The 24,938-nt window shown below is 38.9% G+C and overlaps 1 protein-coding gene across 4 annotated transcripts in view; it reads left to right on the top strand.

Annotated features, from left to right (window-relative positions):
• Positions 1-23,251, top strand: part of kcnq5b (potassium voltage-gated channel, KQT-like subfamily, member 5b) — a 95,254-nt gene extending 72,003 nt beyond the window's left edge. Inside the window, exons 3-15 of one of the 4 annotated variants that reach the window (XM_016679277.1) lie at positions 324-450; positions 3,705-3,883; positions 6,264-6,389; positions 6,757-6,867; positions 7,295-7,390; positions 8,792-8,886; positions 10,861-10,887; positions 13,980-14,036; positions 15,470-15,693; positions 17,592-17,703; positions 19,680-19,811; positions 21,587-21,713; positions 21,889-23,251. In XM_016679277.1, the coding sequence (XP_016534763.1) occupies positions 324-450; positions 3,705-3,883; positions 6,264-6,389; positions 6,757-6,867; positions 7,295-7,390; positions 8,792-8,886; positions 10,861-10,887; positions 13,980-14,036; positions 15,470-15,693; positions 17,592-17,703; positions 19,680-19,811; positions 21,587-21,713; positions 21,889-23,139 (2,664 nt within the window). In that variant the 3' untranslated portion in view covers positions 23,140-23,251. The remainder of the gene's footprint in view (positions 1-323; positions 451-3,704; positions 3,884-6,263; positions 6,390-6,756; positions 6,868-7,294; positions 7,391-8,791; positions 8,887-10,860; positions 10,888-13,979; positions 14,037-15,469; positions 15,694-17,591; positions 17,704-19,679; positions 19,812-21,586; positions 21,714-21,888) is intronic. The other 3 variants (XM_016679278.1, XM_016679279.1, XM_007567294.2) reach the window with 3 other exon arrangements.
• The last annotated feature ends 1,687 nt before the right edge of the window (positions 23,252-24,938 follow it).

The raw sequence follows: 24,938 nt of genomic DNA, 5'->3' as shown, positions 1-24,938 counted from the left end.
TTTGCTTGCAAACATTCATCCAGTAAGTTCTCTCGACTGGACATCTGCACTCCACAATTTGCAGTACATCTTGCAATATATGTTTAGTGGGGGACATTCAGCATCCATGGGGTCAAGAAGAAATTGTCAGACATGCAAACCAGTGATGTCTTAAATGCTTCTGTTTGCAAGGAGCCAACATATATGGCAACTGCCAGGTTATCTGCCGGCAAGCATAGAAGACTACACTTATGTCTGCTGAACTAAAACACCTCCTGCCTGTGCTTTCTGTCATGTACCTCTCTCTCAAGATTCTCCATTTGCTTGTGTGACTTTTCCAACAGGAGTTTGTGATGATCGTTGTGTTTGGTTTGGAGTATATCATACGCATCTGGTCGGCAGGATGCTGCTGCCGCTACAGAGGATGGCAGGGCCGTCTGCGCTTCGCCAGGAAGCCCTTCTGTGTCATAGGTGAGTTAAACCTCTCCATCACTCTGACCATTGGCCCTTACTGATGGAGAACACTTACTGTCTCTGAACTCAGTCCCACAGCAAGCCGTAATGACCATGGTTTGCTGGTTTCATTTTAGCTGTTGTCAGAGGTTTAAAAAGCAGAGAGGAGGCAAAATGTTATCCTTTCCTATGTTCAGACTTGGATATTTTGGCTTGGAATATACAGAAGTGTGATATTGAGGGGTAAAGAGGCACGGTTTATGCTGCTTCTCTTGCCTGGCCATAGCTGCCATTTGCAAGGCTGAGGGAATAAGAGGAAAGCAAAAGGGTGAACATCAAGCACAAACGTCAAGAAAAAAGAGTTAAATTTGAGTGAACTTTGAAAGAGAGCAAAAATGTTTATGATAGAATGAAAGCAAGTTGTCATCTGTGGCTTTCTGGAAAGTGGGTTGCATCAGGCTTCTTTATATGTTCATGTTCAAAAATAAAAGCAAGATTTTAGGAGGTTTTATTCTGAGCAAAAAAAATCACTGCTGCAGAAAGCCCTTTCATATGTAAAAGACTTTGACCCGAACTGATATCCTCTAGAAAATCTGGCATGAATAAATACATAAAAACATTCTTGGAAAGAAAAAGCAACAACAACAAAAAAAAAACATTTTGGGAAAAATAGAGTTGATTTTGAAGGCCTTGTAAAAATCAATTTAAAATCTGAAAAGTGTGGCTCAAACACAATAGTGATAATGAATATGGATTTTTTTTTTTTGGGGGGGGGACTCAAGTAAAAATCTGTCTTTTCTTCTCACTTTCTTCGGTGATGGAGAATCATCAAGAAACATGTATTTTATTAAGTGAATGTAACATCGTGTCTGACAAGATGTGATGAGGTAAAGCCCTGTTGATTGGTTTCTGTCTCACATGCATGTCCAAAAGGTCAAAACTTTGTTCCACCCATGTAATTTGCTTACATAAACTCTATTCAAAATACAATTGTTTAAAGTCCACAAACTGAGTTTGCTTAAAACTCAGTTTAATTAAATAACATTCCAGTTTCATCTAATTGAGCTAACAACTGCAAGATTTTATCTTCACCCTTAAATACATCTAGTTGTATGAAGATTGTATCCCTATGTTTTAGTCACTGTTTCAGTCTTAAAACATTATTCAATCCGCTGAATGGAATTTATCAGCAGACGACACATTTACAAATCAGCCTTAGTTTTAGGCACAGCTCATCTGTAACCAGTGAAGCTTCATCATTGTGCTTGAGAAGATCTCAGTTACCAGAACTACTGGCAGTAATGTTTCAGTCCATATCAGAAATATGAGATGTTTAATGAAATAAGTCAAGAGAATCGTCCAAAAGGCCTAGAGAAGATATCATTGTCTTATGTACACATTGACTTTTTTGGGGGCAAAATGAATGTACGTAGCTGAAAATAGACACCAACATCGGTAGCCTACAAGGTACTTGTTAAGCTTAATGTTCTGTATTGATATTAGCTAGTCATCTTTTAGCTAACATTACCTGCATCCAACAGCTTCACTCAACTCAGTCGGTTAGTTTGGAGGGAAAAACTGTGAAAAGTTCTTTGCGTTTTGCTGGTTTGCTGCCGTGATTCTAACCCAAACCTACGTAGCTCCACAGCAGCAGCAGGTCTCCTTCACAAGTGGAAACCTAGCGCGAGCGTCGTAGCGCTCATGTTGCGTTTAAAGGCGGCTCGGAAAAACAGGTTACAACATGTTAACAACGGATTAAACAGTTTTAACTGCTGATAAAAGTGACAGAGGACACAAATATGGGAAGTGTGGAAGCCTCTACTGTATCAAATTGACATAGGAATAACAGAGAGTTGGCCATTCTAAGGTAAAAACCCAGCGCATACAGTGTTCATGTTTTGTTTTTTTCATCCAGACGGCTTCCCGCGCCCCCCCTGCAATGACACGACGACCCCCTAGGGGGCGCACCCCACAGTTTGGGAACCTCTGTCTTAGAGAAAGCTGAAGCTTGGACATAATTGGATATTTAAATAGAGCACTGATCACAGCATGCCTCAACATCTACCACGGCTTGGTTTCAGAAGATTTCCTACTTGGTTGCCCTTCATACTTATGTCACTTAACATGCTAAAATGTTCTGGTAAGATTTGAAAAGGGCGGGTGCAGCACACAAACACGACAACATTAATGAACCAGAGGTCTCTGCCCAGGAAGAGTGGGATGAGGTTCCTCGGGAATACTCCCAGAAGCTGGTCATATAATGGAATTAGGGTGCTGTACTTAACAATTTTGTTCATGAAGGGGTTGAATAATCTACAGACTGCAGAAGTAATCAAAAGTGACCTTTTACAAATACATTTTTGAAAAACCTTTTGTAGTATTAGCTGTGTTGAGCCTTTTTTGAATTGTTTGTTGCATCTGCTGTTTTGCATGATACAAATAAACTTCATTAGAATTGAGTGTTAAATAAGTGCTACTGCACTGTAACATGGAGGAATGTATTCAGTTTTAAACAGACACACAAATTAAAGTAAAGTACTAATGAAAAACCTGAGCAAACTAATCTATGTAGAGACAAAATGCAGAAAATGAGTAGAATAGAACAGAAATACTTTTATTTTTCAACATGGGGTAATTCAGGTTATGTGCTCTATGTAAACCCCAAAGGGTCTTGAACTCTGTGCAACGCTATGGTCCTCCCAACCCCCACACACATATTTTTCAAGCTGCTTCTGAACTCGCACAAAGAGAATATAAAAAGCAAAAGTTGTGTGTGCGAGTTTTCCTTGGCATGTCTCTGAGACGGGACACGGCGCAGTGGAGGGACGACAAGAGACAAAGTCACAGGAGCTGATTGCTGCAGCGGTTCTCTGTGGGTTCGATGTTATGTATTTATTACGTGTGGTTTCTGTGTGAACTTCCGTTGAGTCATGTCTGTCTGCCTGCCTGAGATCTTGTTTGTGCATCTGATTGTCACAGTTTGCAGAACATTTTACAATGTGCGGCAGAGCATGGGAAATTTTACTTCGCTCTGTGCAGTCCTGTTTGTGCCAGCAGCAGAACTATCTGATGACATTATGACTTACAGCATCTATTATTGTATTGTTGTGGATGCCAGCTCTTGTAGCTCTTGTAATAAGAACATTGCGTCAATCAGACCAATGAAAAATTAAACTAAATTAAGACAGAGAAAGTGTTTTTATTTTGTTCCTTTACAATAATTCTCTTCTCTTTTTCTGTGTTTTACCTTTTCTTCCGCCTGGCTTCTCCAGACATCATAGTGCTGATCGCGTCAGTGGCAGTGGTGTCGTCGGCAGGCAGCCAGACCAACATGTTTGCCACCTCAGTCCTGCGCAGCTTGCGTTTCCTGCAGATTCTTCGGATGGTTCGGATGGACCGAAGAGGCGGGACCTGGAAGCTGTTGGGATCCGTTGTGTACGCGCACAGTAAGGTCAGCAGAAACAAAACACACCGAGAATCACACTGAATGGACTGCCGGTAAAGCTTTGATTGGTCAGGTTTCCGATAAGCCAAAAACAAACAAACAAAAAAAAACAACCTAGACCTAAAGTTATACACATACACACACGCACGCACGCACGTACACACACACACCCACACACACACACGCACACACACGCACACACACACGCACACACACGCGCACACACACACACACACACACAAAAATACCAAACGTTTCTCTTCTGTCAGGCTTTAATTTAGAATTTATGAAAAAATCACTTAGACAGCTGCAGCTGATCCAGAACTTTCCTAAAACCAGAAAGTTAGAGCTCCCCATAGCTTTAAACTACTGCTGTTAGTTTATAAATCACTAAACGGCTTAGCAACACAATACATTATAGATCTGCTGTTGTTGCATCAATCTTCCAGATCACCCAGGTCTTCTGGTTCTGATTCTGCTCTGTATCCCCAGAACCAAATGAGGAGAAGCGGCATTCAGCTTCTATGCACCACAAATCTGGAACAAACTTCCAGAAAACTGCAAAGCAGCCGAAAAACTGAGTTCTTTTAAATAAAGACTAAAAATCCATCTCCTTTTCAAACATAATAAATGAAACATTGATGTTTGTTATTGGTTTTCTCTCTTGTTGACTGTATGGTGTTTTTTTTATTACTTTGTATGTTTATGTTTTTTAAGATGTAAAGCAGTTTGAACTGCCTTGTTGCTCAAATCTGCTGTACAAATAAACTTAATTGATTGATATTACGCACATAAGGTCCAAAATACTAGTTAGATGTAAAAGCGGCAAAATTGCAAATTGCATTGAAGTTTTGTCTATACTGTGAGCGTGAAGATCTGCATTCTACATATATAATTCTATGTACATATATACTTTTTTTTAAAGAAAGTTTGAAATCCTGGAAAAAAGTATAATTGTAGGCTATCTTTTAATAATAGATAAATGTCATGTGACATCACAGAAACATAACGGTGAGATCTTTCACATATGAATCAATACATATACTCTTCATCTACACCTGAAAAATAAATAAAACATAGTTATTTAAAACAATAATCTGAAAACATAAGGGAACCAGTTTAATTTGTGCTTTTAATCCTGCAACTATGTGTTGAAAATCTAGTTAAATTTAAACTCAGAGCTCCGGCCAAAACATTTCTAGCACAGTTTCCCCTCCACTTCCTGCTCTTTTCCTTTGACTCACTATAATCCATCTGCCTTCACCTCCTACAGCCCACACAAACCTTTTCTCTTTTATTTCTGCCTGACATATTTGTGTAGAAACCACAGTGGGTCATTTCTGCTTTTCTTTGCTCTTTCAAAGCGGCGCATTCAGATAGACTCCTCCTGGTAAAATGTTTCACACTACACAAACAGGTCGAGGTTGAGTACAAGACGACAACGCGTCTTATACAAATTCTTTGATTCCGCTCCTGCATCTGACTGTGGGCAAGCTTTTGGCCGCAAAATTTGTTTCGAGTGGATCTTTGAGGAGAAAACGCAACTCATAAAAGGATCACATGGCTGCATTTATGTCCTGTTGTTACCTCAGTGAGATGTTGCCACATGTACATTTACTATTTTAGCTTTTAGCTGCAAACAAAGTTTCAAATGACTGTTTTAAATGACGTGAGATTAGCAAAGTGTTGGTTGGTGCTAGTAAACATCTCGTAGTGCCAGACCACTTACAACATCTGCAGAAGTTAAATGAAATCCTTATTAACAAAGATCCATAAATCAAACTTTAAGACAAAATTTTCATCCCAGATTTTTGTAAAACTGATTCCAGCTTTTCTTAAATAACTGGAATTATAAACACATATTTCTTTTTCTAGCCTTCCTGCAGTGAGGAGTCATTAGGAATATATCAAGAGCTTAGGCAACTTGACTTTGCTAGTGTGAGAGCAGTCACTGTAAAAGTGGGTTTTGCTTAGACAAAATAACAGACGTGGGATTATAAACTTGCTTTAAGTTTTTAAATTAGCAATTAGCGTTGGTGGTGCAGCAAGCATTACAAAAAAGTCATGACCTTTATTTAGGCTCTTATCTTAACACTGCCAACATTTTGAAAGCCAGCACATTTCCTGACAGGTCTACAGCTGTAAAGGATAAAAAGGAGCAACTTTGAAAATGCCTGCAGGAAGTCTCACTTTCTCACAGCTTCAACGGTTCAGACATGACTTGGACTTAATAAAATAAAATGACACCTCTGGTGTCCAATCTTTAGAAAATAATTTAATTTTAAAAGTGAGAGAACGAATGATTCCTTTCATAAAAGACATGGATTTAATTCTGTTATTTAGCCACAGTTAAACGTGAATGCTTCCTCTGATTTCCTTCCTGCAGGAGCTGGTGACTGCCTGGTACATCGGCTTCCTGGTTTTGATCTTCTCTTCGTTCCTCGTCTACCTTGTGGAGAACAAGTTCAACAAAGAGTTTGCCACCTATGCCGATGCGTTGTGGTGGGGCACGGTAAGCTTTGAGGAATTAGCTGTAAATGCCAGTGTTCAAAAAAGTAGCAAAAGAAAGGCGTCATCCTGAAAGTTTCTAGGCATCAACCCAATATATCAGTTGAATGTCTTGGAGCAGTGAAGTTCAGCTGATAAAGTAGTTTCTCTGTAGTTTTACTACTTTGAATGCTTAAAATGTCTCTCTTTTTTTGTTTCCTTATTCAATATGTCTGTGAGAAAACTTCGTAGCAAAAAAGGTCATTTTTTAAAGCATTTAAGTGTAAACACTTTCAAATTATGTAGAATATTTTGCATTTATAAAGAGATACACCACACAAATGTTCTTACAAACTAATAATGATTTTTTTTTTTTTTTTTTGCTGCCACAGATTACTCTAACAACCATCGGCTATGGAGACAAGACACCAAAGACATGGACAGGACGGATGCTGTCCGCAGGGTTCGCACTCCTGGGTATTTCCTTCTTTGCCTTGCCTGCTGTAAGTATTTTCCCTCTCTGTGTGTGTGTTTTTTTTTTTTTTAATGGTATTTATTTCATGGATTTGGTGCCGATGAAAACAGTGAAAGGACTGTGACTGTGCTGAGTTTTGAGTAACCTTCAGTAATGGTAAAAATATAACATATGTACTTCATGACCTCTCGTTTTACATATTTTGGACGCATCTGTGGTTCTGCGTGTACCAGATTTGAAACATTTAAGCTTCTTTTGTTTATTAATGATTGGAGTGTGTGGTTTTGTACACTTAAAGTTAAGTCATCAATACAGGAAAATGGCAAAAGCGACTGAAATGCCTTACTTTTTACCACAAATGAACTGAACGTGTCTATATTTTTTGATTTAGTTTAAGGAAAATACTGAAATCTATGTGTATATGAGAGAGAACCAACTGATGCATGTCTCGTCAGGGTATTCTGGGCTCAGGCTTTGCCCTGAAGGTCCAGGAGCAGCACAGACAAAAGCACTTTGAGAAGAGGAGGAACCCTGCAGCCTACCTCATCCAGGTAAAGTTTGAATTTCTTAGGGACCCTTTTCCTGAATCTGTTCTTTAAAATCTCATCCGTGGTAACAAAACCTCTTCATTGCCATGTGCAGCACAAGAACTGAACCAGGACTGGAACTGGTTTGACTAAAGAGGAGCAAAAGTTTACATTATTGTGCAAAAGTATTCACATTACGTTCCGTCATGCTACAACCATTATACTGCAGTATATTTATTGGGATTTTATTTGCTAGGCCACAGGTGTCAGCATCCAGTCTTTTAAGGGCCCTGCAACTTTCAGATGTGTCTCTGCTTCTGCACACTTGAATCAAATAAGTAGTTCATTATACGTCCTCTGAAGAATTTAACGCTGGGCTGAGAAAGTAACTTTGATTCATGTGTGATTCATGCAGAAAACCGATCCTCAACGACTCCGGATCAATCCGGTCTGACGTTCCTTTATAGACCAGGGCAAAGTAGTGCATATTTGTGAAATAGAAAGAAAACTGTTTTTAAAAATATGTTGTATATAAAAAAAGAGAACTACTAACTGTGGCATCCAGTTCCATTCAATCCCTGCAATAGGATGTTTCTACAAAGTATTGAGTCTCTTTTTTCAGATTTTCATTGGTGAAAAAACTGTTGAAACTAGACGCCATCTTCCTTCCACCGTTCTGTACCACTCTGAGCTGCATTACAAGAAATCCCAATACTCTACATTGCAGTTTGTGGCTGTAATGACAAAACAATGAAAATAATAATAATAAGAAGAAGAATGTTGCAAGGTATTGTACGTTAATATCTGAATTTTAATGAATGTGATTTTTAAACATGTTTACTTTTTCATCCTCCAGCTTCTCTTTTTTCCATCCTAGACCTTTTTGGACAGTAAATCTCATTCTCTCTAGCCGCCTCCATCTTCACCCAGGGGTAGCCTCTAAAATCTGTTTTTACACACATTCTTCCAAAAAATACACCAATCTTCTTCCCTTTACTTCTTCCTCTCCTCTTCACATTTCCCCTCATGCTTTCTTTTCTTCTTTGCTCTCCTCTTTTGCTCATACGTCGTCTCTTCATCTTGTGCATCTCACTGTTACACCAGGCTGCGTGGCGTTATTACTCCACTGACAGGCCCTATCTGGATGCCACGTGGCGGCACTATGAGAGCCTCCTGCCAATCAACAGGCATGTATCCATGCCTGACCTGCATCCGGGGCCAGATGTGTGACACATCTGTGTGTTTTTCTTTTTTTTTCTTTTTCACTAATCACCTGTCTTCATTAGTTTTATCATTGTCCTGATCTACTTTGTGCTCGTCTTTATGGTGCCCTCTTTGATCCTGATTTACTTGTTAGTTTTTTTTGCTTCGTATTTACCTCGATTTTGGGTGGGGGGGTGTTTTCTGTTTGTATTCTGCATGCAGTGTGTTTGGCGTAGTTATGCAGCTGATGAGAACTCGGTTTCCGTTGCTACCTGGAAGCCTCACTTGAAGGCGCTGCATACCTGCAGCCCTACAAAGTAGGTACAACTATGACAGCTGATGTCTATATTTGGTGTTTTTGTCACACTCTCTCTTGGATTTCTGTTTTAAGAAGAATTGCTTTTGTTGCAGTCGAACGTATATTACATATTTCCCATATCAGATTTATTACTCAGCCTTCCATAATTATTGATCCTCCATCTATCTTTTATTGCATAAACTTAAACTTACATCCAAAAGTCAATTTGAATCCTAAAATCTCAAGCAACAATCCCTTCTCACCACTACCGCACCAATCAATCTTTGAATTTGAGGTTCTTCAGCTCTCTTAAAATAAAACGGCACAAGGTACAGTCTTCCTGTGTCTGTTGCTCAGAAGAGCAAAATTTAGTAAACAAAAACAGGAGACTGTTATTAACAAGGGAAGAAGAACGCAAAGTGAATCCCAGTACAAACTGATGGAGCTGTAAAGGTTTTTAAAGTAGTAGCCACATAAACTGCTATGACAAGTTTGAGCCTGGAGTTGTTTTAGGATGTCATAAACTGATTGATTCTGTCTGGCTCAGCATCTGAAATCCCTGGGTGAATGTTAATCTCCATTCCTCCATTGTTCGGGGAGTCGTCTGCTGTGATTAAGATACTCAATGTTCGTAGCCTTTCTGCAGAACCCCATTTTAATAAAAGCTGACCCGTCCCTTTAAAGATGGGGAACAATAATCCGTCTGTAGAAGAGTTATTGGACGTCTCTGTTCGCTTATCAATTCTGGTCTGTCTTGTGTAATGGTGTCAATAAAAAGATGTTTGAAAAACCTTAAAGCAAGAAACAAGAACTTATTTTATGACATTAATATCTCAAAAAAAGAAAGGCCCATTTATTATTCAGATGTGTCTGTTCACCCAAATGTTTCGCTGACTTTTCCAGTGAAACTATTGTCGGAGCCTGGAAATACTGAGAAACCAGTATTTCCAGCATAAAATGGGCATTTATAAAGACATGAGTTAAAAAAAAGAAGAAACACTGACTAGTGAAAAAACACAACTTTCTCCTTCTCAAAGAATATTTTTGTTTCCTTTTCCCATTTGCATGCTGCAGTAGTTAGTGTGTGTTTTGCTATTATTTTTTTTCTTTCTGAGATGCATCCCAGTAATTAGTGTGTTGCCTTCTGTAAATTATGAGTACTTGTAAAGGCTGCAGTTGCTGGAACAGTGCCTCGGCAAAAAAACTTTTGTATCTTGCTGATTCTAAGAAACACGTTGTTGTTTTTGCAAGTTTTAGTTTTCTACTAATAAATCTTGAGTGCAAAGGTTTTGCCCTACCCCCCAGCTTTCGACACCCACTGGTTTCAATACATCATACCTATTGTTACATCTACATCCAGTTTGTCATGTTGGCTAGAAAAGTACAAGCTGAGCTCCCCACAAATAGAAAGCACCATCAAAAGTAGCCTTAGCAGTCTGTTTAGGGTTCAGTGCTACATCAATTGACTCAATATGTTGGCTAAAATCTTAAGAACCATTAGAAGATGAGGAAAGTATCCGTTTATGTAGTTAGTTTGTAATTAGATCTCCAGCTAAGCCCGACTACCATAGACTTTTTTTTTAACACGTCAAAAAAGACGCCACTAAAATGAAACTATCACCACATTAATTTACAATGAGAAACAGTTGATAGTTTCCCACATTATTTACTGAAGTTCAGTAAATAATATTAATATTGTTTTCCAGACATGAGCGTTCTGAAAGATTTTCATTCTGTGTAAAAATAAATTGTTACCAATGGCTAAATTCAGTTCATATTTCATTCATTCAAAATGCGGCATCATTAGCTGTAACTGCAGGCTCTTCCATTAGGCTAAAATATGCAAAAGCACCGTTTTTCTTTCTTTTGAGCTTTGTTGTTATTATTATCATTATTATTATTAATAGATAATTAGGAAAATATGTTAGAGAAGCCATGTATAAAATGTTTTCTCATATTTTTTTTCTCTCTTTTTCTCATCTGCCAACTCCAGGAAGGATCAGGGAGAGTCAACCACCAGGTTTGTACCTTTTTCACTGCAGATTCGCTGCTAGTTGGTGTTAGAAATTTGATTTCAGGACCGAGGATGACTCTGTGTAGTTGCCTTCTGCCCCAGCACTTAGCCATTACTGCCATTTATTTGTAACAATCAGAATAAAATATATATATATATATATATATCTTGCTGCCGCCATTATTTGAGACACCTCAATCAATATATTCAGCTGCAAACGAGACGGGATTCTTATATTGCCGTTATATTGATTGTATTTTTTAACTTGGATGAAATGTACTTTTGGTACCAAACCCTGCAAAATCCTGCAGTCATGTTATTCTAGAATAAGGAAGGCGTTAAGTTTTGCAAATACTGATTTATTAAAGTACCCCGCTGATATGGAAGCACATTGTCATTATATTACTAACTTAATCAGTGCCATTGTTTGTATCTACTCTTTTCCTGATTTGGTCAAAGTTTTAACCATTGTTTACCTAACTTTATTTCCTCTTGTAAATTTTTATTATCAAGCATTTAAGATGGGGGCGGGAGGATATGAACTTCACATTTTATCGTAAAATGTTGTGGTATTTATTACAAAAAAGCAGTAATAAGCAGCAATAAAAAGTACTACAAACATGTCAATGCATAGAGTCCAGAGTCTTACAAACATAATCATTTCTGCTCAAATGATTATGAGTAGAAATGATTATGATGTGTCACTTGATCACATCAATTATATTAATTGGAACCAACTGTGCTGTTAAACAGTACTCATTAAATTCAGTCATACTTTGACTCACAAACTCATCATTTATTAACACTTTCGTTGAACTGACAGTGGAATAATCATATTTCTAGTAGTACTGTCAGTCTGACAAATATCAACAAATAACCAGTTGTTGTTGTTGTCATTTATTGCAGGATGACCCTTTGTTTTTAATTATGACTGGGAAACAAAAATCCTGCTGACAGGACACAACTTACTGTTTCCCATCCTCACCAAAGAGAAATGATGTGCTTTAAAACTCTAATATCAGCCAGAAGATGAGGAAATACTCTGTACAAGTGATTAAATATCCTCAGGAGACTTAACTCTTTGTGTTTGTGAATGACTCATTCAGCACATCGTACAGTTCATTTTGACAAGTGCAGCTTGAAAGGAAACTATAAAAAGTTATTTTGAAAAAAATGATTAGCTGTCATAATAAAAAAAAAAACCTGAAATCCCTCCTTTTGTCTTCATAAACAGCAATTTTAAAAGATGTATACAATTAGGAGGACTTGTCATGTGATTACATTCTTTTTGAAAAGTTATTTCTATGTTGCATGTTTTAAATGCATTTATTACAGTGAATAAGGGCAAAAATGCAAAGGCAACTTATTTGGTCTTCTACCAAATATTCTTAGTTGTTCTGCATTGTGTAACTTTATGCAGCAATCATACACTGGAAGACGTCACAAAGTTGATCTAATTAGGTGCAGAATTGCTTTCAATGATACATTATCTTCATATAAAAAACAGTTTTTGCTTAGATAAAAACTCCCTTTTTTCACACGGAGGTTTGGAGAATTTCATTGATCTCTCTGCAGTAACAGAGAGATCAAAAACACTTTCAGAAAAAAAACACTATCAGCCAGGCTGTGTTAACCGCATTGACACAACAAAGTTGATCTAATCAGAGCAGCTAAAGGCAGAGGGTAATGATATTTTAGTCCACTAAAAGCTGTTTTTACTCAGGCGCTCAATGACTCATTGGTGCTTCTGTTTGTTTAGTGCTTCATCTCAAAAACAATAGCGCCAAAAACATTTTTTTTTTATTTATTTTTTTTTTATTTGGGACAAAAATAAAACCTACCCAAACGCATATAAACATATTTGTCTTTTTCTCAGCGATTACTTGCCTCAGGTAGCCTTTAATGTTTTTTATGAGCTATTCTTCTTTGTTTGTCTGTATTTATACAGCACATTTATCTAAAGGGTATGTATTAATGGTGTTGATGAATTTCCAGAATCATTATGGGAGGATAGCGATTAGGGCAGCAAGGCCAGTGTGATGTAATATGTTTTGTGTTTGCAGTTATGAAACAGAGTAAATGTTTGTCTGTGAAGAACCACAGCAGCACAGATGCCGTCACATTTGTTGTTCATAATGTGAAAGTCATTGAATAGGTAGATTAAAAAGCCTGAATCGTGCCCTGTGCGCAATATGCCGAAGCATCGGGATGGATAAGCCCAGGAGGGATCCAGAAACCTCTGCACACAGTGGGCTGCAACTGTATTACTTTATCCATAAAATAAATCCATAGAATATTATGCGCTTAGGAACAAAAATGCAGCACAGACAATGCGTAAATGACAATAAAACAAGCAAATAGAGATTCACAAGACCCTGCAAAAAGGTTCCTGGCCTCATGCTGTGATTCAAGCACTTGTTGCCATGGCCTGCTGGAATTCACATGGTTAAAGGAGTGATATCGACATGAAGTGCATGAGTCACCAAATTGCAGCCTTTTTTGGACGGTTCTGCAGTAGATGTTAATTTTCCTCCACTAAGCTCCTGTTCTGCTCCCTCTAAATGCCAGCGCTCGGGATGCCGAAACATCAGCGCTGACTCCGCTGTTACTTTATTCTCGGTGGGGGCTTTTGTCATAAACTTAATTTATTTCTGTAATTTAATTCAGAAACGGAAGCACGTGCAATATGGATTCGTTGCAGACGGACAAATGCATTTCAAGTGGTTTTCCGTTTGTGTAGATAATTAGGGTTAATGAAAATCACAATTGGCTTCACAGAAAATCGGATGGCAAAAGATAAAGAAAAGGTATTTTAAATACTAATGTATTATGTTGTGGCCTACAAAAATGTGCTTAGGACTCTCCAAGTATCTCCAACTAAACATTGGGTTTCTATACTGCGTTAGCGGCAAGTCATAGTCGTAATGAACCGAAATTAACACTTGTAGTATATAACTCTCTGTGCTATGAATTCATATAACTCGAATCTCTCTTTTCTGACAGTGGAAAAGGTAATGAGGTTCAAAGTCATTTTTCACGCCTTAAAAAAACCTATCAAGTAACAAATCATCATGTGTCTATCTCTCCTTGGTTTCTAGTAAAATTCATAGTAATAAGCAGAAGCTACTGAGGAGTTATACCGCTCGGAAACATAGGTACACGGCATCTCTGCTCCCATGTTCCATGATGTGTTTTTTTTGTTTTGTTTGTTTTTTGTTTTTTTTGGGAATGCTGACTAATTCTTGGTGCATGGACGTCCTTTGGAGGCTCCAGAGCCTCAGATAGGCCAGAGCAAGCTAGTGCTGCGGGAAAACATGAGTCGCTCTTAAAATAATAATTAGCCTTCCTTGATATGTGCCTGAGTGATGTGCCAGTTTGCTTGATTATATCCAGAAAATTGATGAAGAATTGTGCCGGGTTGCAGTCTCACCTGCAAATTTAGTAAATTAATCAACATTTATGAGCTTTTTCTTGAGTGAAATGTTCTTGCTTTTTCTGGTATCGTTTTTTTTTTTTTTCCTTCACTCACTTCTCTAAATCGAACTTACGCACTGCCTCACTTGATGTTTTCTTTTTTTTTTAATATTCACATTTTATTGTCATCAAATCCAATGAAAAAGATCACAAGTCACCATGACTAATTGCAAAATGTGCCTATGAAACCAAGCTTGAATAGAACTTATGGGAACAAAGTATGCATTACTCCACAACCAAAAGTATTTTTTATAACTTTTATAACTTTTTTATGGTGCTATTTGGATAATTTTGCAGAAACAAAGTACTGATCTTTTAAATTAATTTGCTGACAATATGTTTATTTTATTCTTGACAGCAAAATTACCATGTTTAATGCGTTGAACTTAGCCAATTTAAATAAATCCTGCCTGAGTTTGTTGCACTGCTCATGCTTTTGCATGTTGATGCTCTGCATTAAGCGCACTCAAACATTCCCTGACCTTGTAAACATACGAAATATGTTTATGAAATATGTGAACGTTTCACAACTTTCATATTGTATGAAACATATGAAAGAGAGAGAGAGCCAGACATTCCCCGTATCACAACCACAAGCATAAATGTGTTTTAATCGTTCATGGAGTGGACTAACACAAAGCATCATGTTATGGTAATATTTTCTAATTATGTAGAGATTTTGGAGTATAGTATGCTCTACTTTTCTAAAAACTAAATTAAGCAATGGAGAGACTTTGTTTTCCTTTGTCCACTTTTGTGTCTTGCTAACTAAGTTGTTCAAAACAAATACTTTAATATCATCACTGCACATCTGATACATCATCCCAAAGCAGAGCTAGCATTTTATATATAGGACCCCCATCAATATGCATGTTTGTCTTTTCCTCCTGCCCTCCAGTTATTTACTCTTATCTCAGAAAAAGCTCTAAATGACATAAATTCTACGCAAATAAGCAAAACTTTACCAAAAGATGAGTCGGATTTCTGTTACTGAGCTGAAGCTTGAATTATTAACCAATGTTTTTCTGTCTTTCACTTCCAACATCATCACCTTTTTTCTCTTTCACACTCCAAAATACCTCTGTCTGCACAACTCCTCGTCCTCCAACTTCAGCCAAAAGTTAAGCTTCAAAGAGCGTGTGAGGATGGCGAGCCCCCGCGGTCAGAGCATCAAGAACCGCCAGACGTCCTCTGTGAACGACCGGCGTTCTCCAGTGGCCGACGGTGGCACAGAGGGCACCAGTCCTGCCAAGGTTCAAAAGAGCTGGAGCTTCAACGACCGCACGCGCTTCAGACCTTCGCTCCGTCTCAAGAGCCAGTCCCGCTCCACCACTGACGGTCAGTGACACCGCACACCCACCGAATGTTTCCCTCAGAGCTTTACGGCATTGGCCTTGGCTGTGCCAATCGGAAATCACAGAAGGATTCATGCTTCAGAAAACGTAAAACAAAAGAACAAAAACAGCAAAAAAATAAAAAATAAATAAAAAAATCACACTTTACAGAGCTCTAGTATGAAAAGCGTTAGGCCAATCCATTCAGCAAGTTCCCAGGGCAGTTTGTTTTTCATGTAGGGCAAGATTGGTCTGGATAGATTTCCTCCTCTGATAAAACAGAACCATCATTTGAGAAATATTATTTATTTACTCAGGTTTTCTTTATATCACATTAAAAATGTATTCCATTAATCAGAAATATTAAATTTAGCCAAAAAGACAAAACAGCAGAAATCTCTTTAGTTTTTGTTTTATAAGTAGGTTATTTGGGAGAATTTATCAGTAGTTAATATCTTATCTGCAGAACTTGACAACTTGAAATTAAATAAAGAAAAAGAAATTTGGACCATACATGTGTTTTAATAGCCACCCAAGACAATTAAATAATAGAGTGGTGCCAAGACAAGATATGTTTCTGTTATTTATTTGAAGATTTCTGTCTGTGTAGTGATTTATACCAAAGGTGCCTTATTATTACACAGCTGTCACCTTTCCCGGTTTTGTTTAATTATGCCTATCTTGGATTTAGCTAAGAGTTTGTGAGCTAGTCAGTTAAGAATCTATCAACTACAGTTAGGTGTAGTTGATAGAAATTTCATAACTAATCACCTGCTTTCACTTTTAATTATTTTTTTTTCATTGCCAAATGTTTCTGCCTGGTTACACTCAACATGTTCTACTTTGCAATATGGACTTCAGTTGGAAGGTCGTTGACGTCAGACCAGCTGTTTGTTAGAAAAGTGTAAATAAGCATACATTAAAAATGCGGCAGTGCTGTGAAACCCTTTTACATAATCAGGCGTCAGACTTTTTAAGCTGTCATTGCAGACGTCAGAAATCCAGTAATGGATTTAGTTTTTAATCCTAAAAAATGTTTAAAATTCATTTAAATCTAAAAGCTTCATCTTGTTTTTGTTTCTTTCTTTAAAGTATAAGCAATGCAGTAAGAGAATGTGTCACTCCAAGTGTTGATTTCATCTGTTTCCCCACCCTATCCAACACAACTGCTGTACCAAACCACGACAGACAGCTGAGGAGAGAGAATCGGCTGTCTCTCTCTCTCTGTCACCCTTTCACCAGTTGTTGTATGTTGGACAGCTGGATAGATGGGGGTGTTATTTCAGTGACTATCTGGGCTGTCTGAGCCATACAGCTGGCTAAATGGAAACAAATTCCAGGTTAGTCAAAATCACGCTGATTAGGTCGTTCTCAGTGTCAAAATATTAAATATTTTCCTTTAGATGCGACCCAATTATAGACAAAACCAATATTTATGCGCCGCACTACAAGCTGTTTGAGTTCACACACATGCTCTGTACTACTACAGTCCTTATATTTGAGTCTGCAGTCAAGCTCATGACCCCTTGCTTACTTCACCAGGATGTCGTAACTCAGAAGGCCCATGAACAGATCTGCTGTTGACGATAAATCTTAAAGGCACACAGAGGCCTTTTTCTTTACAACTAGTCCGCAGTTCCAGAAGCTTAAAAATCGGTTCTTCCCTCTTTCCCTCTCCAATCACTTTAAATCCTCCTGTCATCATTATGAGACACATAAAGAGGCACCAAAATGCTTTGTTCCTGGACCCAGCACCTATATACAAATCAGGATTAGGGGCTTGATGAGGTAACCTCAGGTTCAGCCGCACAAGCAGTGCATGATAGCTGCTGTTGTGTTCATAGGTTTCCTGCTCGTTGTACAAGTAAGTGGACAGTCCTTCTCTTCTGCCTGTTTCATAAGCAGCAGACTCCACTGTGACGGGGGACGATGCCTTTGATGATAAGGGCTGCCACTGTGAGATCTCCGTGGAAGACTTGCTGCCCTCCGTCAAGACCGTCATCCGAGCTGTCAGGTTTGTCAAAGGAGACTGCGCTTTTCTTTTTCCATCCAGCTAATGCTTTCCCCTTTTGTTCTGAATGCAAACAAAGCCTGATTGCAGCACACTGCGGTCTAGCAGCTCCCCTGATTGTCTGCACTCAAAGGACTAAAATGACCGGAAGTCGTTCTTTTTTTAGTTTTCTTTTTTGGGGGCTGTCTAGCCTCCGTGGCATAATTTATATGCAGGAAGTATAGTTAGTACGGTTTTAAACAATGCAAACTTGTGCATGATTAGTAAAGACACAACGGTGCCTAGCAAATGTATTTGAAATCACTAAAGTTTCATAAATGTAGTTTACAACATTGCAATGTTTCAAATGGGATTTTAGGTAAATCGAAAATGATCTATTGTTTATTTTTTATCTTTTACAAATAAAAAATGTAAATATATATTGATAGTTTGTAGAACCACCTTGACTGCAATTAAAGGCACAACGAGTTGTCAGGGTTTTTTTTTTGTATGTCTCAATCATCTTGTAAAATCTAAAGTTTTATCCATTCTTCTATGATTGAGTTTAAACTCAGTCAGAATGGATGGAGATCATCTGCAACTATATCCAAGTCTTGTGACAGATTCACAAAACCAGTGTTTTTTTTATTAAATTGTTTTTGGCTAAACTATGCTTTGATATAACCATATAGCTCTGATATGGTTCTGGCTGTTTTAAGGTTGTCATCCTGCTGGAAAGTGAACTTAGGCTTTTGAAGCCTCTAACAGGTTATCTTACTGGCATGCCCTGTTTTTTTTTTCTTATTCATCTTCCCATCAACTCTGAGCAACTTCTACTGAAGAAAGATCTGCCCACAGCATGATGCTGCCACAAACACTGTGGGGTGGGTTTGTTCTGGGTCAAATGCATTGTCAGTTTTCTTCCACATATAGTGTTTTGCATGCAGACCGATAATTTTTGATCTTATTGAACCAGAGCATCTTCTTCCACATGTTTACCGTGTCGCCTGAATGGTTTTTGTGACAAACTCCAAGCAGGACATTAATGGCTTTATTTCAGCAATGACATTATTTAAAATGACCAGATTTGTGGAGTGCAGGGCTATTAGTTATCCTGTTGCTGTAAATCTGTGCAACTCCTCCAGAGTTCCCATGGGCCTCTTGGCTGCTTCTCCGATAAATGTTCTCAAGATCACTTTAAAATATTACAAAAGAATCTTACCTGCTTAGAAACAAAGTACAGCAAACTCAGAAGGTGACATAGAATTTTTGCTCAATATTTTTTGGCTTTTTTTTTTTCTTATCCATTTTGGGGGCAATTCTTGTCTTCAGTTGTCTTTGGGCGGGAGTCGGTGTGTAGCCAATGCATGAACCTTGAATCTTGTTGCTCTCAGGCTGCAGTAATACCCACTGTTAACATGTGCACACAAGTCACATCTTGCTGAACGGTTCTGTCCACATTCTTCATTTTTTGGGGGCATTTTCCTTACGTACTAATTATGCAATATTCAAATATGTTAGCAAGAAGGAGCTTGTTCCTAAAATGTAAATTTTTTCACACCTTTTGTATCTGCTTAATGTTCATCTTTGTATAACTTTTCTCCTGGGTTAGGAGAGAGCACCAAACCTAGGAGCTCTCTTCTTGGTTTACATTCTGTTGCCTGCTGGCTTTTCTTTTCTGTAGACTTATATTTATTCTGAGCTCAGCCCTGAGGCACCACAGGTAAATAAACCCTTTCACAGAAATTGTGTAACATGCACACAGCTAAAATACGCAAGCACATCTACACACGATGCTTTTAGAAAATTTAGGAGGAAAATATTCAGGTGCTCAGACTATTGTAGACAAACTAATGGACTGGATTTAGCATGTCTCATTCAAACGGAAGGATACATTTTATTTTATAGCCTTGAGGTGTAGCAGCAGATTCTCCTTTCTGATTGGGTCAGAGCGCCCTCTTTTGACAGAAATTTGAAAATGTCTCTGCTTTTTCCTGCAGGATCATGAAATTTCACGTCGCAAAGAAGAAGTTTAAGGAGACTCTGCGTCCGTATGATGTCAAAGATGTGATTGAACAGTACTCTGCCGGTCACTTGGACATGCTGTGCCGCATCAAGAGTCTGCAGACCAGGTAGGAAGACAAACCGACTGCTGTAGGCTGTCATTCCTGAGGCCTCTGAGCTGATGAATGTGTTTCTGTGTGTATTTATGAGAAAACATATTGTGAATGCGCATAAAGATAATGATATGATCTATTTTCTTTATGCACACGTGTACCTCTGTGTGTGTATATGTTTGCTTTCCTCACAGGCTGGACTTGATAACTGGCCCAAAGACCCTGAGCACTGCAGCTAAGACAGTTTCCTCCCCGTCTTTGTCTGTGTTTTGCAGCCAGGGGAGGAAAAACTCCATCAGGGGGTCAGAAGTCCCCCCATAGTCCTTCACTGTTTTCCATCTCACATGGGTTTACCTCATATGACACTCAGTCAAATCATGCAAACAAATTAAAGTCTTTTATCAGCCAATCATAAGCAGAGATTAATTAATTAACTAATCAGCCAGAGATCTGCAATCTGATCTGTGTTTGCCAGATCAGATGCAGGAAAAAAAATAAAATAAAATTCTGCCCTATTTCTTAATTACGTCAAAACTAACAATAGTTTTCTTCCTTTAAATGAATTCATTATCAAAGTGGATTGATTTACGATTTTTGTGCGTGGAATTATATTGACCTGGAAAGACATGATTGGCGCATTTCCACTTTTAAGTGTTATGCATTAAAAGTAATTCCAGAATCTCCATTTATCTTTTTTAATGTTGTGAACAAGGGTCTTCTGAGACATTGAGAGACTTAACCTCTACGTAAAAGGTGTTCAATTAAAGCTAAAAATCTTCTCATGCAATATGTTTGCTACTTTACTACCCCAGTCTGACACAAGGCTTTAATAGTGGCTTTGAATTGACTGAGTTGTTAGGGGCAAGCAGATCTTTTCTTTTCTCTGTCCTCTGATCCGCTGAACAAACACTAACGATGTAATTCCACTTCTGCCTCGGGTTGAAATTCTGGCGTTCCTCAGGTGTCTGGAGCTTCATGCTACAGCGTGTCACAGTCACACACACACACACACAAAATTTACCTTCACACAGCACATTTGATGTCAATCCTGTACTAACACTGACGCCATCTGTCGCAGACTTGGGTGCAGTTACTGAATTTAACTTGCACTTTTGAAATTACTTTTGTTTTTTAAATTGATATGTAAGGAAACTACTATTATCTATGCCTCGAGCCTGTTAGTTGGCGTGTGGTAATGTTTTGCATCAATTTAAACAATCCCTAATTGAAGCAAGTCAATAAAATGTATTTATGTGATGTGACTTTAGAAACCACACACACTCATGTTAATCAGAAAACATGAACCTCACAACAACTGGTGGAGGAAAACCGCATCTCTTCAGTCTAAATGTTGGGATCCTTTGGGTGTCCTTGGTTTTCTCAGGCTTTTATTTTGTTTTATTAGGTACAGTTTCTATAATTGTAATGGAATTAAAAGCATCATGTTACTTGTTAGATGAAAAGCGAAACAGAAGAGCTTGAATACTTGAATGGAAGTTTTGGCATCACCATCATCACATTTACATTTTTCTTTTCGGAAGTTTCATCTTCCGACAAAAAAGGGGAAAATTTAACTAAAAGTAAATATATGGAGAGGACTACTAACTATATGAACATTGCATTACTATTGTCTCAAGCCCTTTCTGGAGTTAATATCCTGTGTTATTGTCTTTTCCCAACATTTCTTTCTTCTGGGCTTTGGGTTGCATTTTATTTTCCTGATAATTTTTCTTCCTGACAAATTTTTTTCTTTGTCTGCTTGTTTTTGTGTGTGTCCGGTGTTCATCCAGGGTGGACCAAATCCTCGGGAAGGGACAGGTCCCTCTGGACAAGAAGATACGAGAGAAGTTGCTGTCTGATGGAGACATGTTGGAGGACATGAGCATGCTGGGTCGTGTCTGTAAGGTGGAGAGACAGGTGTGTGTGAAGCTTTGGCGATCAACATATTGTCTTTCAGTGAACTCCAGTGAGATGTTAATAGCAGTGCATTTCTGCAAAAAAAAAACAGAAAGTTCATTTAATTTACTTACTTGGTTCAAAAGCACATTTTTTTAACCTTCGGTGCTGTCGCCACTTTTTCTTTTCTACACAGGTTCAGTCAATCGAGTCAAAGTTGGACTCTCTGTTGGACATTTATCGTCAGGTTTTGCGTAAAGGCTCCTCTTCGGCTCTCACTCTCTCTTCGCTGCCCCTGTTTGAGCTGGAGCAGACCTCTGACTACAACTCTCCGGTCTTTAGTAAGGACCTCTCCGGCTCCACTCAGGTCAGCTGCGGCGGAGCGCTTCCCCCGAGCGGCTACGCCACACGCTCATCAACCAACTCCCAGCTCTCGCAGGGAGGGCTTCACCTCATTCTAGCGCCTCAGAACGAACTCAACCTTAATCTCCACGCCTCGTCGTCCACGCCTCCCTCGGGCCTCGCATCTTCCCCTTTTAGCCCCTCGCCGCTGCCTCATTATCATCATCATCTGCAACATCATAAACAGGTTCAGGCCACGTCACCTGAAAGTGGCACCGACGAGGCTGTGGGGAGCTCCCCCACTGTCCTCACCCCGAACAGTACCAGCAGTTCTGGGGGCCGGGGAGTAGGAGATGAAGGCTTTCCTCTTTTGGCAAGGCTTCCGCCGCCCCCTTCCAGACAAACCGCCGGCCCCGGCAAACTGATCCAAGCGACCTCTAGAGAGACTTCTCCTGAAATCAAGAGCTTCTGCAGAGGTCTGCATAGCCACACGGAAGACAGTAACGTTGGGAAGGACCTTGGACTTGAGTTTGGATTGAGCACATTAGGGCAGCAGCTACAAGGGAACACGAATGGTACTGGCAGGCTTAACGCAAAGGAAGAAGGCTGCTGGAGGAGGCATATGAGTCTCGAGCTGGAGCCACTCGTGCCATCAGCGCCAGGTTGTTGCTCGAGGCCCATCCATATGGACCAGGGAATGGGCAAATCCATGTCAGTGCAGGACCTGGTACAGGTAGGTCCTGTTCATGATGCACACCAAAGCCACAGTCTTTCATCTCCAAGTCCAAGTACAAGCAGTGACTCTCCAACAGGCTTCAACAGTTGTTGCCAAGACCTTGGGGGAGAGAGTGGCGGTACAAGAAGAGGATGTTGGGGCGAGGAGGACCTCTTTATCAGTGACAGGGACATGGAGGGGCAAGGGTTCGACTTTTTGTCACAGGGGACATCTGAGGCTCGCTCGTTTTCTTCTGAGCGCCTGAGGACAGCAGATAGAGCGGGGGCAGGGACCCAGGACTCTAACCGGAGCCTGGCGGGTGGTCCGTCATCGTCAGCCTCCACTGGCAACGTCGAACTGCTGAACATGCCGCACGTACGGCTAAAATAGGCCCACTAAACATTTGGAAGAAACACAAATCTCACCTCAGAGACTGTTTTTTTTTTGTTTTTTTGTTTTTTTTTAATCTTTTTTGGAGGGGAGATTGACGGGTGGGTGGGAATTTCACATGGGGTCTTGTCTTCTTTTGTTTATTTTTTATCTCGATTCTCTTGATAGGATTCTGTTTTTTTTTCATACAGGCTAATCATGTTGGCATGAGTTACTCTGTGTTTTAATGTGTGTTTGATGGATCTGAGATAAAAGACGAATGCCAAAAAAAAAAAGGAGAAAACGATTTTTAAATTAAATGAAGTAGTGGATGGGTCGATGTGCTAAGTAGCATGAACTGCATGTTTTCAGTAAAGCACAGATAAGAAACTACACCTACAAGCATGGCCACCCACCACCTTAATAGTTTATTGTGAGTTAAAAAGCTTGTTGTGGTCCATGACAGGTGAGAAATGTGGGCATTTTTTTTTTTTTTTTTTATAAAATCATATCTACTTTAGGAAGCCAGATCTCTGCAAGTAATTGATCTGACCTGTGTTCGTTCTGTGGGATACAGGAAATACATATTTCATGAAATCCACACATTTTAGGCCTCTTTTTGAATCATGTTCATTGAACAATCCAGTTACAAAGTGTGCACATCTCTGATAAAATGCTAGCTTTTTGTGTTGATAAAAACTGAGACCATAAAAAATTCCTTTCTGAAAATTTCAACAGCGCAACTGAAAAAAAAACAACATTTCTACTTCTGAGTGAAAATCTAAAACATTTCCTGGTGCAAAATTGTGCACACCCTCTAAACTTTTAAAATTTAGAGGTTAAAAGTCCTTTGATTCAGTTTCAATTTGGAAGAACAGGCTAAGGCCAAAAAAAAAATAAAAATGATGGTCCAAATCCTTCACGTGTCTGAAAGAAAACCTAAGATATAGAGAGATGTCATTTTTCAGCATCACAGTCAAACCACTGCACATGCAAATCAACAAATGAATGACTGCTCTTGAATGAAACCTTTTGGAATAGCCTAGCAGAAGTCCTGAACTCAAAAAGAGTATTTGTAGGATCATCTGTAGACGGTTGTAGACAAGAAATGTTCTCACGGTCTGACATTTCACATTTGAAGACTTTTTCAACTTAGAGCAGGCCTGCACTGTTGTTTTCTCAAGCATGGCATGAATCAAATTCATCTAAGTATGTTTTATATTTCTCCTCTGACGTATTTGTTTTTTAGTGGCATTGGTCGGGATATAAGTGAAAATACATTGGGACACATTTTTGAAGATTCTTCATGGTCTCATTTTTTTACATCACAAAGTACCCTGCAAAAATAATGAGTGGGACTTTACCTTTATATGTCTTCACTGTGCAATTTGTAGTGAGCAACTTACTTCAGAATCTCCTGAGCAAAACTGAACAGTAGTAAGCAGGCCTTCTTACATCAAAATGTAAGATCTTTTTTTTAATGGCATTTATTAGCAGTTTTTTTCTAAAAACCCTTCATGAATTCATTCATGCAAAACACAGGAGCAGAACTGCACAGCCAATCTCCATAACAGAACAACACACAATCTAACTTCATGCTGTACTGAGACAATAATTGTTAATGTCTGCCAATGTCTAAGCTCCATCCTTCATACATGCTTTTTTCAAATGAGTGGGGGGTTTCTAGGACACTTGAAGTAATTATGCCTTGTCCATTTTACTTCAGCTCTGTGCAGCTCCTCATGATGACGTAAATGTCATCATTCCCTGAAGATGCTGTGAAAATATTCTGAAAGTGTGACTTTGGGCATCAAATACAT

The sequence above is a fragment of the Poecilia formosa genome, unplaced genomic scaffold (assembly GCF_000485575.1).
Source record: "Poecilia formosa unplaced genomic scaffold, Poecilia_formosa-5.1.2 Scaffold206, whole genome shotgun sequence".
NCBI classification, from domain to species: domain Eukaryota; kingdom Metazoa; phylum Chordata; class Actinopteri; order Cyprinodontiformes; family Poeciliidae; genus Poecilia; species Poecilia formosa.
The sequence above is the reverse complement of the archived record's forward strand: the minus strand, read 5'-3'. Positions and strand labels throughout refer to the sequence as shown.